The 15,567-nt window shown below is 33.8% G+C and overlaps 1 protein-coding gene across 1 annotated transcript; it reads left to right on the top strand.

Annotated features, from left to right (window-relative positions):
- The first annotated feature begins 222 nt into the window (after positions 1-222).
- On the top strand, positions 223-15,539 carry agbl2 (AGBL carboxypeptidase 2). The gene is made up of 24 exons (XM_051098996.1): positions 223-464; positions 632-695; positions 832-981; positions 3,005-3,190; positions 4,974-5,081; positions 5,179-5,329; positions 5,444-5,677; positions 6,925-7,330; positions 7,459-7,601; positions 7,799-7,958; positions 8,045-8,171; positions 9,401-9,501; positions 9,590-9,702; positions 9,806-9,872; positions 9,958-10,062; positions 10,377-10,463; positions 10,598-10,711; positions 10,813-10,870; positions 10,976-11,176; positions 11,263-11,296; positions 12,595-12,710; positions 13,358-13,457; positions 13,562-13,690; positions 15,208-15,539. The coding sequence occupies exons 1-24, from the start codon at positions 459-461 to the stop codon at positions 15,329-15,331; spliced, it is 3,084 nt and encodes a 1,027-aa protein (XP_050954953.1). The 5' UTR covers positions 223-458; the 3' UTR covers positions 15,332-15,539.
- Positions 15,540-15,567: the final 28 nt, after the last annotated feature.

Here is a 15,567-nt window from a genome sequence, read left to right as displayed (position 1 = left end):
AATAATAAATATTACTCTCCCCCTGTTATTTATTTTTTATATTATTTATTTATTTATTTAAATTATTAACACATTAAAAGACATTTCAAGGAAAACTGTAAATACATTAACAGAAATGTGTTTATTCGTTTCTTCTCTACATTACTGCAGCGTGCTTCTAGCAGGAAACGTACGTCGTGCCCATGGCAACAGTGACACAAATGGCGTCAGGGGCGCCTCAACTATAACTGTTACGAGGACGTTTTAAAAAGTGTAATTTTTTCTCTTCTAGGACCATTTTGATTTTTAAAGACTAACCAGTATGTAGTTTTCCTCCAGGGTTTTAAACAATATGGTTATATACTAACAAGCACTGTTATTTGATATCTTCTCAGTCGCTTGTAAATTGAAAAGTTATTTAGCGTTGTTTACGACGCCTTAATGTTCTACGTACAGTCGCGTCGCTTCGAGGTTCGGGAATGCAGGTGAGTGATGCCACAAAATTTACTGCTGCTTTGCACTCTGCGGTTACAGTCTAATATTACCCTGTTGGTTAACCTGCCAACTCACTGATACTCAATGCCTGTTAACCTTCTGCCCCTTTGCTTGTACTTCAACTCACTTTTTGTTCTCCTGTCATGTTGAACAAAAGAAAGCAGATGATCCATACGAGAGATTCATTTTGCTGCATCTTCAGCATTATGGATTCCTCTCAGGTGAGTTACTAATTTCAAGTAAGCTTTTGGATGGGGTTAACACCGTTTGACTGGTTTATTTTAATGGATTGTATATGTCTTCTAATATAGCGTTAACGTTACATGTTTTACTTACATTTTGTTTCTGCTTACACAGACAATGTTGCCTCTGTGCATTCGGGAGTCCCTGTCAAAAGAGAATGGGAGGGCAATCAAGATTCTACCGCTTCAGACATGATCAACTCACCATCTGAGAGCAACGACTCCAACTTAGAAGACGAACAAGAGGAAGCCAAGCCATGTCAGAGTAAATATGTAAAACTCTTCACAGTGATGTGAAGTATTAAAACCCATTTTGCTACATATGAAAAAAAACATGCTTTGTTAAATCATAATTATGGGATAAAAAGTTGAAATCATGACATTATGAAATAAAAAGCCATTAAAAATAATAATAATTAAGTATTAAGTATTAATTAAGTAAATAATTTCAACTTTTTGTCTCATAATTATGACTTACGACATAATGAGTTTTTTCCCATTATGACTTTTTGGTCAATTAAAATTTATTTTCAAATGTTTTTTTTTTTTTTTTTGGTCATCTTTTATCTCAAAATGTATTTATTTATTTTTATCAGATAGTTATTAAAGTTGGTCATAATTTCAACTTTTTTATCTCATAATTATGACTTAATATGTTATAATTTATCATTTTTTCCCTTAGTATTATGATTCTTTTTATTTTTAGTATGTCATACATTTGATTTTTTTTATCTAATAATTATGGCTTAGTATGTCATTAATTTTACTTTTTAGGTCATTATTTTTTATATGTATGTTTCTTCATAATTATCACCTAGTATGTCATAATTTCAATGTTTTATCTCATAATTATGACTCATGACACAATAATGACTTTTTCTCCTAATGACTTTTTGGTAAATTAATTTTTATTTTCCAAAAAAAAAAAAAAAGTAATCTTTTATCTCAAAATTAGTTATTAATTAGTAGGATAGTTATTAAATTATGTCATAATTAAAACATTTTTGTATTCTCATAATTATGATTTAGTATGTTATAATTTCTCATACTTTTTCCTCATTATTATGATTATATTTATTTTTGTCGTTATTTAAACTTTTATCTAATAATTATGACTTAGTAAGGCATAAATTTGACTTTTTATATCCTAAATTTGACTTTTTCTCATCAGACTTTTTAGGTCATAATTTTTATTTTCTTAATTATCACTTATAATGTCATAATTTCAACTTCTTATCTCATAATTATGACATATGACATAATAATGGCCTTTTCTCCTCATGACTTTTTGGTCAATTTCAGTTTGTTTTTCCAATGTTTATGTCATCTTTTATTTAAAAATGTAGTTTTTTATTGAATAGTTATTAAAGTGTGTCATAATTTAAATTTAAATCTCATAATTATCACTTATTATGTTATAATTTCTCATAGTTTTTCCTTACTATTATTATGATTTTTTTTAATTTTTTGTCATCGTTTTAACTTTTATCTAATAATTATGACTTTCTCTCATAATTTTGACTTTTTACTTCATGTCATAATTTAGAATAGAAGCATGTTATAATAAAGCATGTTATGTCAATTCAGAATCATGCTTTGTTAAATCATGACCATGACATAAAAAGTAAAAATGATTATGAAAATAAAAAATAATATTAAATTGTGAAATAAAATGTCAATCAATAATAAATAAATGAAAAAATCAGTAATTAAGACAAAAATATTGTTTTTTTTCTTATAGTTATCAATTTAATTTTGAATGCCATCATTTCAAATTCTTATTTCCTAATTCTGACTTTTTAATCACATAATTATAATTGATCAAAGCATGATTTTTTTTTTTTATGTGGTGGATATGGGCTTCCATATTGAAGAATGATATGATATGTCCATTAAAATATTGTAGTTTACAAAACCTAAATAGAGTTGATCCCATGTAAAGATGCAATACTGTATCTTCAATAAAAACACCACCATTGCCACCTAAATAATGATATTTTGTGCATTTCTCTCAAGTTCTTTCAAGTTGTCACGCAATACGTAACACTTGAGTCTAAGCAGCTAGTTCCCATTTGAAATTCAGGGCCTTTATAAAAGATTCAGACACTAAGAACACATAATTGTTTTAGGGAGCTTGTACCAGTGAATTGTACGTCTTGGTTACATGGGTAATTCTGATAATCGCTGCTGGTAACAAATGCTTCTCACATGTCTTTTGACTACAGCATGTCTGTTGGGTAATAAATTAGACTTTGTATTAATATGCCTGTGTTTCATTTCTTTCCAAGATTTTTTCAGCTTAGACAAAGTTCTCAGAACCCGGCAGCTGGTGTTTGACTTTGACGGGGAGCGGCCAATTCCACGGCTGAGGGAGCCTTTGGACCTCTTCACTATCCCATCTACCTCCTGTCCATTCCAGGGCGTCCGCTGGCCCATAGAATGTGAAGTGATTCGTGACAAAATCCAGCATATAGGTATTAAAATAAAAGTTTTACACTATTAATACAGTATATTCTCAGATGGATACCAAATCAGTAATGACTTGTGTGGAGACACTTTCTTTGAACCCAGAATCTGTGAATGTATTCATAAAATATATATATAAAAATGCTATTTTTCCATACAGTGATTTGAATAGATCTGTTTAATAACTTTTCTTTAAAATACATAAATACATAATACATACATAAATATATATTAATAATATATAAATATTTGACAAAAAAAAGCCTAGCCAAATCAAAATCATGTCGTGCAACCATTAAAAAAAAAGATATAATTGAGAAAACCCCTGCAGATCCTCATGACTGTGTATCAAGGTCAGTAGGTCTTTTAAAATATCGGATAATTTTCACATTTTCATGACAAGACAAGGTTAGTTCAGGCTGTGAAGTGTCATGTGGTGTGGCCCGCCAAAAACTGATTATATTTATGAATTAACAGTTCAAAAACAAAAACTTTTACCATGCAAAATATATTTAAAAACATTTTTTGAGAAAAGCTAATTAAGATTAAGCTTCTTCCTTTGTAATCTATACAACATTTTCATCTGAAGTTTTTAGTCTCTTGTCTTTTGATTTGTCTTTTTAGGGCAAGGTTTTAAGGTGTCATGTGGTGCAACTCTCATAAAAGTTGTTTATCAATGAACAATTCATGCTGTTTGCAAAAACAAAACAAAACAAAAACAAAATTTGATTCGACTTTTTAGGGCAAAAAAGTTCAGGTTTTAAAGTGTCATGTGGTGCAACTTTGATGATATTCATGAATTAACAATTCATGATATTCATGATATATTTAAATTTTTGTGACACAACAAGTTTAGTTCAGTCTGCAAAGTGTCATGTGGTGTGACTTGCCCAAAACTCATACATATGAATTAACAGTTTATAACATAAAAAAAAAAAAAAAAATAAATAAATAAAGAAATAAAACTTTTCACCATGCAAAATATATTTAAAAACATTTTTGAAAATGATAATTAGGATTACCTTTCACCCTTTTTAATCTACACAGCATTTTGATGTGATGTTTTTAGTCCTAAATTGTCAGATGATTTGTGTTTTTATGGCAAGGTTTTAAAGTGTCATGTCGTGCGACTCCCACAGTTATATATCAATGAAAAATTCATGCTATTTGCCAAAAAAACCCCAAAACAAAACAAAAAAAACAACCTATGAGATAATTTGACTATTTAGGGCAAAACAGGTTAGTTCAGGTTTTAAAGTGTCACATGGTGCAACTTTGATGATGTTTATGAATTAACTGTTCACAAACAACAAAACACATTTTACCTTGCAAAATAAATTTAAATGTAAGTGTTGCAAGTAAGGTAAGTATATCAATTAGAATGATTCTAATAAATAAATAGAAATACCATGCATAATACATTTAAAAAACATTTTATCTTTTACATTTTAACATTTTAAAGTTTCACCTTTTTTAAACTATACTACATTTTTTAGTTTTTTGTACATCTTAATTTTTTATTTTTGGGCTTTTGTTACTTTATTATTCAGAGAGGACAGTGGTGAGATGACAGAAAAATATTAGGTAGAAAGAGAGGGGAGTGGGATCGGCAAAGGACCTTGACGGGAATCGAACTCGGGTCACTGTGAGCGCAGTTGCACTGTATAATGTCAGCACACTAACCACAAGGCTGTCGGCACCAACATATAGCCTGATTTGTAAATAATTGTGTAAAGCCTTCATTTTCTCTATATATTGAATTATTACATTTTTGAATGTCTGAAAAAACAGAATGGGACCCCTCAGAGCCGGAGCCGTTCTACCAGCCAACAGGTGATGAACCTGCTCCCATGCCGGTAGGAGGGGTGAGAGGAAACACAGTATACCGCATAGACGCGGGTACGAAAATAGTGCAGATTTGTCCTCTTGTGTAAAAATATGTAGCTACTTCCAAACTTTTTTATATCCTTACCTGTCGGTTCACCACACCATTTAGCCACAAAAACCTCCTACTTCACCTACTCTCGTGTGGGTGGGAGCAGAGGACCCATTAAAAGTGCCACGTCCTGTGCCAACCATCAGGAGGAGCCTACACTAGCTTTTGAGTCCCGTTTTGAGAGTGGAAACCTACAAAAAGCAGTGCAAGTGTGAGTCACACAGCTTCATTAATATTCCCATAAATGGTTGTATTTCTTCTGACAAGATCTAAAGCCTGTATATCTTGATTTGATATAAAACACTCTGTGATCTTGACTTTCCAGTGGTCAGTATGACTATGAGCTGACTTTGCGCACTGACTTGTACACCACTAAACACACTCAGTGGTTCTACTTCCGGGTGAGGAACATGAGGGCAGGCGTCACCTACCGCTTCACCATCATCAACCTGATGAAGGCCAGCAGTCTTTATAGTGCTGGAATGCGCCCACTGCTGTACTCTGAGCACGCTGCCTGGTTGAAGAGGGAAGGATGGCAGCGAACAGGAGCCAATATTAGGTGATTTCTCAACATGAACACAAAGTTGTGGCTCAGTTATCATTTGTGGCTCAGTTATCAAAAGGAATCATAAAAAGCCATGGTTATGACATACTAAGTCATCAGATAAAAGTAGAAATCATGACATAAAAAGGTCAAAATTATGAGATCATTATTAATTATGTACCTTTTATGTCATCATTTTGATTTAGCTCATAATTAGGACTTAGTATTAGGCCTGTCAAGTTGATTAATCGTGATTAATCACATCCAAAAAGGTTTGCGGTTTCATATATTATATATAAATATAAATATATATTACATATATTTCTTAAATACTTACATGTATGAGTGTGTATTTGTATATACATAGAAATATACACAGTAGACATATGCAAACAAAACAAATATTTTGGAATACGATTAATCGTGATTAATCGATTTGACAGCCTTAGTATCTCATAATTGTAATGTTTTAGGTCACAATTATGCCTTAGTATGTCATAATTTAGAATTTTTGTCTCATACTTGACTAAGTATGTAATAATTTCATAATTTTTATGATTTGTCATAATTATGATTTTTTTTTTAACAAAGCATGTTTTTTTTTACATGAAAATTGTACTCTTGAAAATGTGGCTTGAAAAATGTTTACAGTTCTTGTAACATTTCAAAGAAATGTTTATATTAAAAAATATAAATGGTTAATTTATAAATATCATTACAATTTTAGAGAGTCAGACCACATGAATTTTTAATACTTTTTATAAATAGGTCAAAATATTTGATATTTTGAGAGGTTTATTGATATATATAATTGCAGTTTATGATATTATAGTATATTATTTTTCCTTTATGGTTGTACATGTTGGTTGCACCACATGACTTTGATTTGGTGGAGAAAATTATTCAAATACTGTTGAGTAGTAAAAAAACAAAAAAACTTTTATTCTGAATACGATTAATCGTGATTAAATGATTTGACAGTGCTACTTAGACCTTTTACACCAGTGCATTTTCGATTTAAAACAATGTTTTAAAATGAAAACTATCATCGTCTACACTGTTGTTTTCACTGTGTTCAGAAATTATCTCTGTCCACTACACAATCGAAAATGCATGTCACATGACCATTCATAATGAGAATGATGTTATTGTTTACACGGTTGTCAGGGATATGCAGAGAAAATTGACTTTTTTAATAAAATAGCAGATCCAGAAAAAAAACAGCATTATCTACCCAACTGCTGTCTTAATGTCTTCTACAGGTACTACAGAAACAACACTGAACAGGATGGTAAAGCGCTGTACTCCCTCACCTGGACTCTGGAGTTCCCTTATGATGGTGACACCTGCTACCTAGCCCACTGCTACCCTTACACCTATTCAAACCTACAGCATTACCTGCGTGAGGTCATCTCAGACCCTGTCCGTGCAGCTTACTGTAAGCTGCGGGTGCTCTGTCGCAGTCTGGCGGGAAATGCAGTGTATGTGTTGACTGTAACAGCACCGTCCACAAGCCTAGCAGAGCGCAATGCCAAGCGGGCAGTTGTCGTGACGGCACGGGTACATCCAGGAGAAACCAATGGCTCTTGGATGATGCAGGGTTTTCTTGAGTTCCTGCTCAGCGACTTGCCTGATGCACGTTTGTTGAGGGAAATTTTTATTTTTAAGGTGAGAGAAGGAGTGCAGGGCACAAATGGAGAACGGGTTTTGGTGAAAATTTCTGTGTATACCCATGTCAGCTACTTTATGAGATGCAAACAGTTAGATTACAACGGTAACTGATGTTCTGGGTGCAGGTTATACCAATGCTAAACCCTGACGGAGTAGTAGTGGGAAACTACCGCTGTTCACTCACAGGCCGCGATTTGAACCGAAACTACCGCAGTCTGCTGCGCGACTCTTTCCCATGCATTTGGTACACTCGTAACATGGTCAAACGGTGGGTAATGATTCTTTCATTCTTTTTTTTTTACTAATGTGACCATTTTTGTTCAGGTATAAGGTGTGGTTACATTTGGTGACATTTTGAGCGCAAAAAAATGTCCATTGTCTATTGACCACTCACAAAGAAATTGCACACGAAATTTCACTTAACAATGGTAAATGCCTATACACCTGGCTAATTTGATCCCACAGGTTAGTTGCTGAAAGAGAGGTTGTGGTCTACTGTGACTTTCACGGTCATAGCAGGAAAAACAACGTGTTTATGTATGGATGCAGTGATCGGAAAGATGCCTCGCAGTGTCTTCAAGAACGCGTTTTCCCTCTCATGATGAGCAAGAACGCTAAAGACAAGGTTGGCTGTGGTCATCATAGCTGTAATCTCAAGAATATGATATATCAGTTTTCAAATTTAGAATGCATGCTTTTGTCTTTTCTTAGTTTTCTTTTAGGAGTTGCAAGTTCAAAATGCACAAGAGCAAAGAGGGCACCGGCCGCATTGTCATGTGGAGACTAGGCATTAGGAACAGCTACACAATGGAGTCAACCTTTGGAGGCTCCACACTGGGTACTTATCAAAAAAGTTTGCCAACTTTAAGTGTGAATGGTTTTAGTGTTATTTGTATAACTAATATAGTTTTTAGGGCTTCAGTATTTGTATAACTAATATAGTTTTCAGGGCGCTGAAACCCTGTTGTAATTGTTAGAATGGCCAAGGATCAGCATTCTCCAGCTAACTAATCAGGCAGACCAAACCGTAAGTAATAGAGACATAAAAATTGGAGGGATGGTATTACTCACACCGTCTACAACATCACCATGGCTTGCTCCAATTGGCTTGACTATGTCTCTACAGCAATCAAAAGTACAAAAACCGTTACTTGCAGGCTCAAGTGCAATATGTGCATGAATCTCTGGACTCTCTAAATCAATAATTATCAAAAAAAAAAATGAACTTTACCCTTTGGGTAGCTATAACAGGGTTGTTTAGAAAAGAGGCATGTCCAAATATACCTAAAAGCCTATAAATCATAAACAAAAACTCAAAACTTCACAAAACTAGGTGAGCACATGTGACAGATTCTAAACAAACATGCAAAGTTTTATGGAGATCGGACCATAGGTGGCACTGTAACAGTCATAAACATTAAATATCATTATATTTCTATTGGTAATTACCTGAATTTGCCAAAAATGCTTTTTTTAGTCATTGATTTAGGTGGTTACAGGCTTTCAAAAAATGTCTTTTATGTGCTTAAATGCCTTAAAGTGCTTTAACCCTGATTGCAGCTATATTTTAACATTAACATTTGGAATTATATTTTATTTTTATATTTTAATACATTTTCATTTTAATTTTAGTTCACTTTTTAGTTATTTTGTAATGTGCTTTTTTTTTTTTTTTTTATATATTTATAAATAGTTTTAGTTGTTTTAGTTTTTTAGATAATTTACTTAAAGCTTAAACATATTTCAGTTTATTTTGTTTGGTTTATTTGGTCTGGACCAAAAAGGAAAATGATACACTTGGTTCTGGTCCTTTTAGCGTTCACACTGGCATTTTTGACAGTGATCCTAAAGATACTGAACCTAAAGGCATAGTGATACGTTCACAACCTTATTGGTCGGGTTGAATGAAGTATATTTTGTGACGGAACTCACCGAACATTCCAATCAAAAGGAAAAGGTGCATTCGACTTAAAGTGGCGAACGAGTGTGAACACACCCTTAGTTAACAATAACAGCACTGGTATACACCAAAAATACGTCTTATAACAGCAGTATTTTTATTTGTAGGCAACAGAAAAGGAACACACTTCAGCACGCGGGACCTGAAATTAATGGGCTATTGCTTTTGTGACACTCTCCTTGACTTTTGTGATCCCGACCCAGCCAAGGTGGCCTGTCTTTGTCCTTTACTTCTTTTGTAATACTGTTTTACTCAGCTTTTAAACAGCATAATTGATGTAAATACATTTTTAACAGACCAAACACTGTCTGGAAGAATTAGGGCTGTTACTAAGACAAGAGGTCAGGTGGAAACTGGGAAGAGAAGTGGACTCCTTAGATGATCTGTCTGACATTGACATTGAATCCAGGTAAGAATACAGTCAAATAAAAACATATTCCATTTAAATATGTTTGTAAAACATCCTGTGAACATTTGATAACGAATCTTCACAATCCTGATTTTCTGTGCAGCACAAGTGGATCAAACAGCACTGAATCAGATGGACTTCCTGTTCATCTTATAAATGCCACAAACCAGGTACAGTATGAAGCAAACTCTCAGTGACATCTTTAAGAATATTTCTGTTCATTTCATTAATGTTCTGTTTCTATAACAAATTCAGGGCAAGAAAAAACACCTAAGAAGCCGCAAAGAAAGAAACAGACTCCGACAAGAACGAGTACAGAGTGCAGGACCCAAAATTATTGAAAGGAACATCAAACATTTGGTAGGTACTACTAAATATGTATTTTATGTAGGTTATTCCTTAAAGATCATGGTCTTGCATCTTCAAAATATTAAAAAGTGTTTAAATAAAATAATTAAATAAATAATTAAATTATTTAAATAAATAATTAAATTAATAATTAAATTATTTAAATAAATAAATTAAATTAATTTAAATTAATTAAAAATAAATTAAATAGATTTTTACTTTTTTTTTTTTTTTTTTTTTTAGAATTTATTTAAAATATATTTAAAAGTAAGTAAAGGTTTAATTTCAAAGCTTATTTTTATTTATATCTATATACTTTTCTGAAGGATCCTGTGCCCTCAAATGAAGATGTGGTCAAAGTGAGAATCCAGGAGAAAACTGTGTGCTTTGTGAAGGACACTAAGAAACAAAAGGTAATTATTTATGTGAGTTTGGTCCAAAATGATCAGCAAAAACAAAAAAGGGTTGTTATACAATGTAAAAGACCAAAGAAATATGATTTAACTGTAAAATGGATAGTGAAAGTTTTATTCTTAATGCTATGTAGATGCCATGTCCGGTGAGGGCGAATCAGACTGTGAGGTCTTGGATCCCTCATCCCACCACTCACATTGGTGTTGTAGATAATGTTGCAGATCTCTGGGGGAACAGACCTGAAAAGGTATCTATGGATAATTGACATCATCAGGGAGTGACCATCAAATTTTTGATATATGGCAGAATACATTTTTTGTGAATAAAAACAAACCCTGTTTATTCCAGATTGCACCTGCCACCGGTTTGCACAATGGTTATTCATCTTGCCGCCACTCTGTCTCAGGTATATTTAAATATATAAAAATAAATAATGTACTTGTATATGCAGTCCTTTCTATCAAGGGAAGTAAATGACATCAATTAAAACTAACATGTCTCATTTTTTTAGTTGATACTGGGCATAAAACATATCAGCATGCTACCTCATCAGCCCCCCAGGGGCAATTGCAAAGACAGACCCTCTTAGTTATTGGAGGTCAGAAAAGATGCCCATCAGTACCAGCCTCCAAAGAAAGATCCCTGGCCATACCAGTCCAACCATACACAATGGCCTTCTACCCCGAGTACAGACCTCAGCCAGAAATTAAAGGTATGTCTTTTGACTTTTTATGTGCAGATTTCAGTCAAATTTTGAGCACATGGATGACATATTTATCATTTTGCTATGTCTCACAGAAAGACACCGTATTTCAAACATTATACAGAGGAGGTAAGTTGGCTACATCACATGACAGCAAAATACATTTCACAGTGGAAGTGGCATAATAATAGCAGAATACCTTAGAAATTGCAAAATCTGCAAAATGTTAATTATTTGACCAAAATAAGAGAGATCATACAAAATGTATGTTATTTTATATTTAGTACTGACGTGAATAAGATATTTCACATAGAAGATGTTTACATATAGTCTACAAGAGAAAATAATAGTTGAATTTATAAAAATAACCCCGTTCGAAAGTTTACATACACTTGATTCTTAATACTTACCTGAATGATCCACAGCTGTGTTTTTTGTTTAGTGATAGTTGTTCATGAGCCCCTTGTTTGTCTTGAACAATTAAACTGCCTGCTGTTCTTTAGAAAAATCCTTCAGGTCCCACAAATTCTTTGGTTTTCCAGCATTTTTGTGTATTTGAACCCTTTTCAACAATGACTGTATGATTCTGAGATCTATCTTTTCACACTGAAGATAACTGAGGGACTCATATACAACTATTACAGAAGGTTCAAACACTCACTGATGCTTCAGAAGGAAACACAATGCATTAAGAGCCGGGGGGTGAAAACTTTTTGTATTTGAAGATCTGGGTAAATTGAACATATTTTGGCTTCTGGGAGACATGTAAGTATCTTCTGTAGCTGTAGGTAAAATAAGAAAAATGTACACACTTTCATTCTGTTCAAAAGTTTTCACCCCCCAGCTCTTAATGCATTGTGTTTCCTTCTGAAGCATTAGTGGGCGTTTGAAACTTCTGTAATAGTTGCATACGAGTCCCTCAGTTGTCCACAGTATGAAAAGATGAATCTCAAAATCATACAGTCATTGTTAGAAAGGGTTCAAATACACAAAAATGTTGGAAAACCAAAGAATTTGTGGGACCTGAAGGATTTTTCTGAAGAACAGTAGGTGGTTTAACTGTTCAAGACAAACAAGGGACTCATGAACAACTATCACTGAACGAAAAACACAGCTGTGGATCATTCAGGTAACAACACAGCATTAAGAATCAAGTGTATGTAAACTTTCAAACGGGGTCATTTTTATAAATTCAACTATTATTTTCTCTTGTGGACTATATGTAAACGCCTTTTATGTAAAATATCTTATTCAGGTCAGTACTAAATAAAAAATAACATGCATTTTGTATGATCCTTTATTTTGGTAAAATAATTAACATTTTGCAGATTCTGCAAGGTGTATGTAAACTTTTGACCTCAACAATATAGGCTATATATAAGATAATTTTAAACAAATAAAAAAAGGAAAAGTTTTTTTTCCCCCAGTCAACAGAAACTCAGACAGGAAAGTCAAATGCAAGTGACCCATATTCCTGTCAAACACTTAATGCCACTAGACAACATGGGAACACTGAGGATCAGTCATAAGGCAGATGGACGAGGTAAACGTTTGCTTTTTTTTTTTTTAAATACTGGCATGGCTAATATGCTAGGAAAAAAGTCATTAAAGGGGTCATCGGATGCCCAAGTTGATATGATTCTTTAGGGTCTTAATGAAAAGTCTCTAATATACTTTGATTTAAAAATTCTCAATGATTTTGTAAAACAACACCCTTTATACCTTGTCAAAATGAGCTCTGCAAAAATCATCTCTTTCTAAGGGGTTGTTCCTTTAAATGCAAATGAGCTCTTCTCAACCCGCCCCTCTCTTCTCTCTGTGGAATGACAATCTTGTTTACTTTAGCCGCATTTAGCGGCTAAACTTCCTAACTACCATGTTATAAGGAAAGGCGATCGCAAAGATTCATAAACGGCTCGATTTTAAAAAGGGGATATTATTTTTACAGATTAATTAAAAACCACTGCATGGATTTTTAGCATTATAGGGTAGATTTGTAGATACACTGCCAACACACATTATTGTTCAAACAACATGAAAAAGTGAACTTAGCAGCTGATGACCCCTTTAAAATTGTGCATTATTAATGTGCACTGCACTATTGAAATTCAATATCAGACTTAATTACAAATGTTTTTGGCAGTGTATTAGTGTATTATGATACCTGCAACCTGATTCATTTGTTACCAGGTGCTGTGGCAAGCCTTGCATCACCAGAAACAGAGAGGTCCAGAAGGGCCAACCAAATCAGTAAACAAGATCCTTCCTGTTTCCTCCCTGACCTACACAGGTTAAACTCATTATTTTTTTCTGACAGTTTGCTTGAAACTTGTCACATACAGTGCAGAATGTCATCATCTGTTCTTACTGCTGTCATTGTGTCCTCCTCCTCAGCCATGGTCAGCTGTTTGGGAACCAGGCTGCGATTGGAAGTCTGAGGTTAGGGAGGCTGCCCAAAGGAAGCAAAACACAGGTTTTCAGGAGAAATGCTGCTTCTACTGACAGCCTGAGCAGCGATGAGAAGTATGTCGCAGAAAGATCATATTTTGCTTAAAGGAGAAGTCCACTTCCAAAATTCCCATATAATGTACTCACCCCCTTGTCATCCAAGATGTTCATGTCTTTCTTTCTTCATTTGTAAAGAAATTGTGTTTTTTGAGGAAAACATTTCTGCATTTTTCTCCATATAATGGACTGATATGGTGCCCCGATTTTGAACTTCCAAAAGGCAGTTTAAATGTGGCTTCAAACGATCCCAAATGCGGTTGTAAACGATCCCAGCTGAGGAAGAAGGGTCTTATCTAGTGAAACAATAGGTTATTTTCATTTAAAAAAATACAATTTAAATACTTTTTAGTTTTTTTTTTGTCTTTCTCTCCCTGAACTCTGTGTATTCTGGTTCAGGACAGTTTAGGGTATGTCAAAAAATTTCCAATCGTATTTTCTCCCTTAACTTAAAAAATAATTTCCAAATCATCCTACATCGCTGCAGACGTTCCAACTAAGTCTTTGCAAAGTGAACAGGCAAAGAAGATCAAACACCCTTAACAAAAAAGGTAAAACAGCGATATAGGACAATTTGAAGTTGAGGGAGAACATGAGATGAGAGTTTTTCGACACACCCTAACTGTCATGAACCGGAACAAAAAACGTCCAGGCAGAGTAAGACAAGACGAACGTTTGGCATTAAAAAAGTATATAAATTGTATTATTCTTATTAAAATAACTGATTGTTTCGCTAGATAAGACCCTTCTTCCTCAGCTGGGATCGTTTACAACCGCATTTGGGATTGTTTGAAGCTGCATTTAAACTGCATTTTGGAAGTTCAAAATCAGGGCACCATATCAGTCCATTATATGGAGAAAAATGCTGAAATGTTTTCCTCAAAAAACATAATTTCTTTACGGCTGAACAAAGAAAGACATGAACATCGTGGACGACAAGGGGGTGAGTACATTATCTGTAAATTGTTGTTCTGAAAGTGGACTTCACCTTTAATCGTAGCAAGAACTAAAGGATTAGATCACTTCCAGAATAAACATTTCCTGATAATTTACTCACCCCCATGTCATCTAAGATGTTCATATCAAAGAAATGAAGGTTTTTGAGGAAAACATTTCAGGATTTTTCTCCTTGTGGTGGACTTCAAAGGGAATCGATGGGAATTATGTAATGCGTGAAGTCGAGCTAGTGCAATATAAGCATTTGTGGTTAAAGTATATCAATTTTGATTTTTTTTTTTTAGAAAATGACAGATCATTTTACTAGATAAGACCCTTATTCCTCGGTTGGGAATGTGTAGATTCCTTTGAAGCTGCATTGAAAGTGCAATTTGGACCTTCACCTTGTTGATCCCCACTGAAGTCCACTATATGGAGAAAAATCCTGGAATGTTTCCCTCAAAAACCTTAATTTTTTTGTGACTGAAAAAAGAAAGACATAAACATCTTGGATGACATGGGGGTGAGTAAGTCATCAAGACATCTTTAATTCTGGAAATGAGCAAACCTTTAACTCCACCTATGATTTCCTTGACAAGGTTCCATCTGCGGTTGATTCAAGAGTCCATGCAAGTGGAGGACGAGTCCACAGATGCCTTGCCTCAAACATCTCACATGCTACAGCCTCAGGAAAAACCGGTCAAGCAAAACAGGAGCACATGAAGAAGATGAAGAGATGCTGAGCAGATCATTTTCTTGTGAAGCCAAGTGCCTGAATATACATTTGTATGTAATTCATTTCAATTGTGCAATCTTTACTACCATTATTTTTTAAATACATTTAATAAAAGATACATAAGTACTGTAAAACTACTTCTTAGCTATTTTCTAACTTTTTATGGAAGTGATTTCTAATTACATAATGTGTGAAACTGATTTTTAATGAATTTGATTTACCT

Source organism: Labeo rohita, chromosome 25 (assembly GCF_022985175.1).
Source record: "Labeo rohita strain BAU-BD-2019 chromosome 25, IGBB_LRoh.1.0, whole genome shotgun sequence".
Lineage (NCBI taxonomy): Eukaryota > Metazoa > Chordata > Actinopteri > Cypriniformes > Cyprinidae > Labeo > Labeo rohita.
This window is presented reverse-complemented; position numbering and strand designations above follow the sequence as displayed.

Coding starts and splice junctions, on each gene's coding strand:
- agbl2 (XM_051098996.1), top strand. Junction 7,602..7,798: donor ACTCGTAACATGGTCAAACG/GTGGGTAATGAT, acceptor TTGATCCCACAG/GTTAGTTGCTGAAAGAGAGG. Junction 9,502..9,589: donor GTGATCCCGACCCAGCCAAG/GTGGCCTGTCTT, acceptor CATTTTTAACAG/ACCAAACACTGTCTGGAAGA.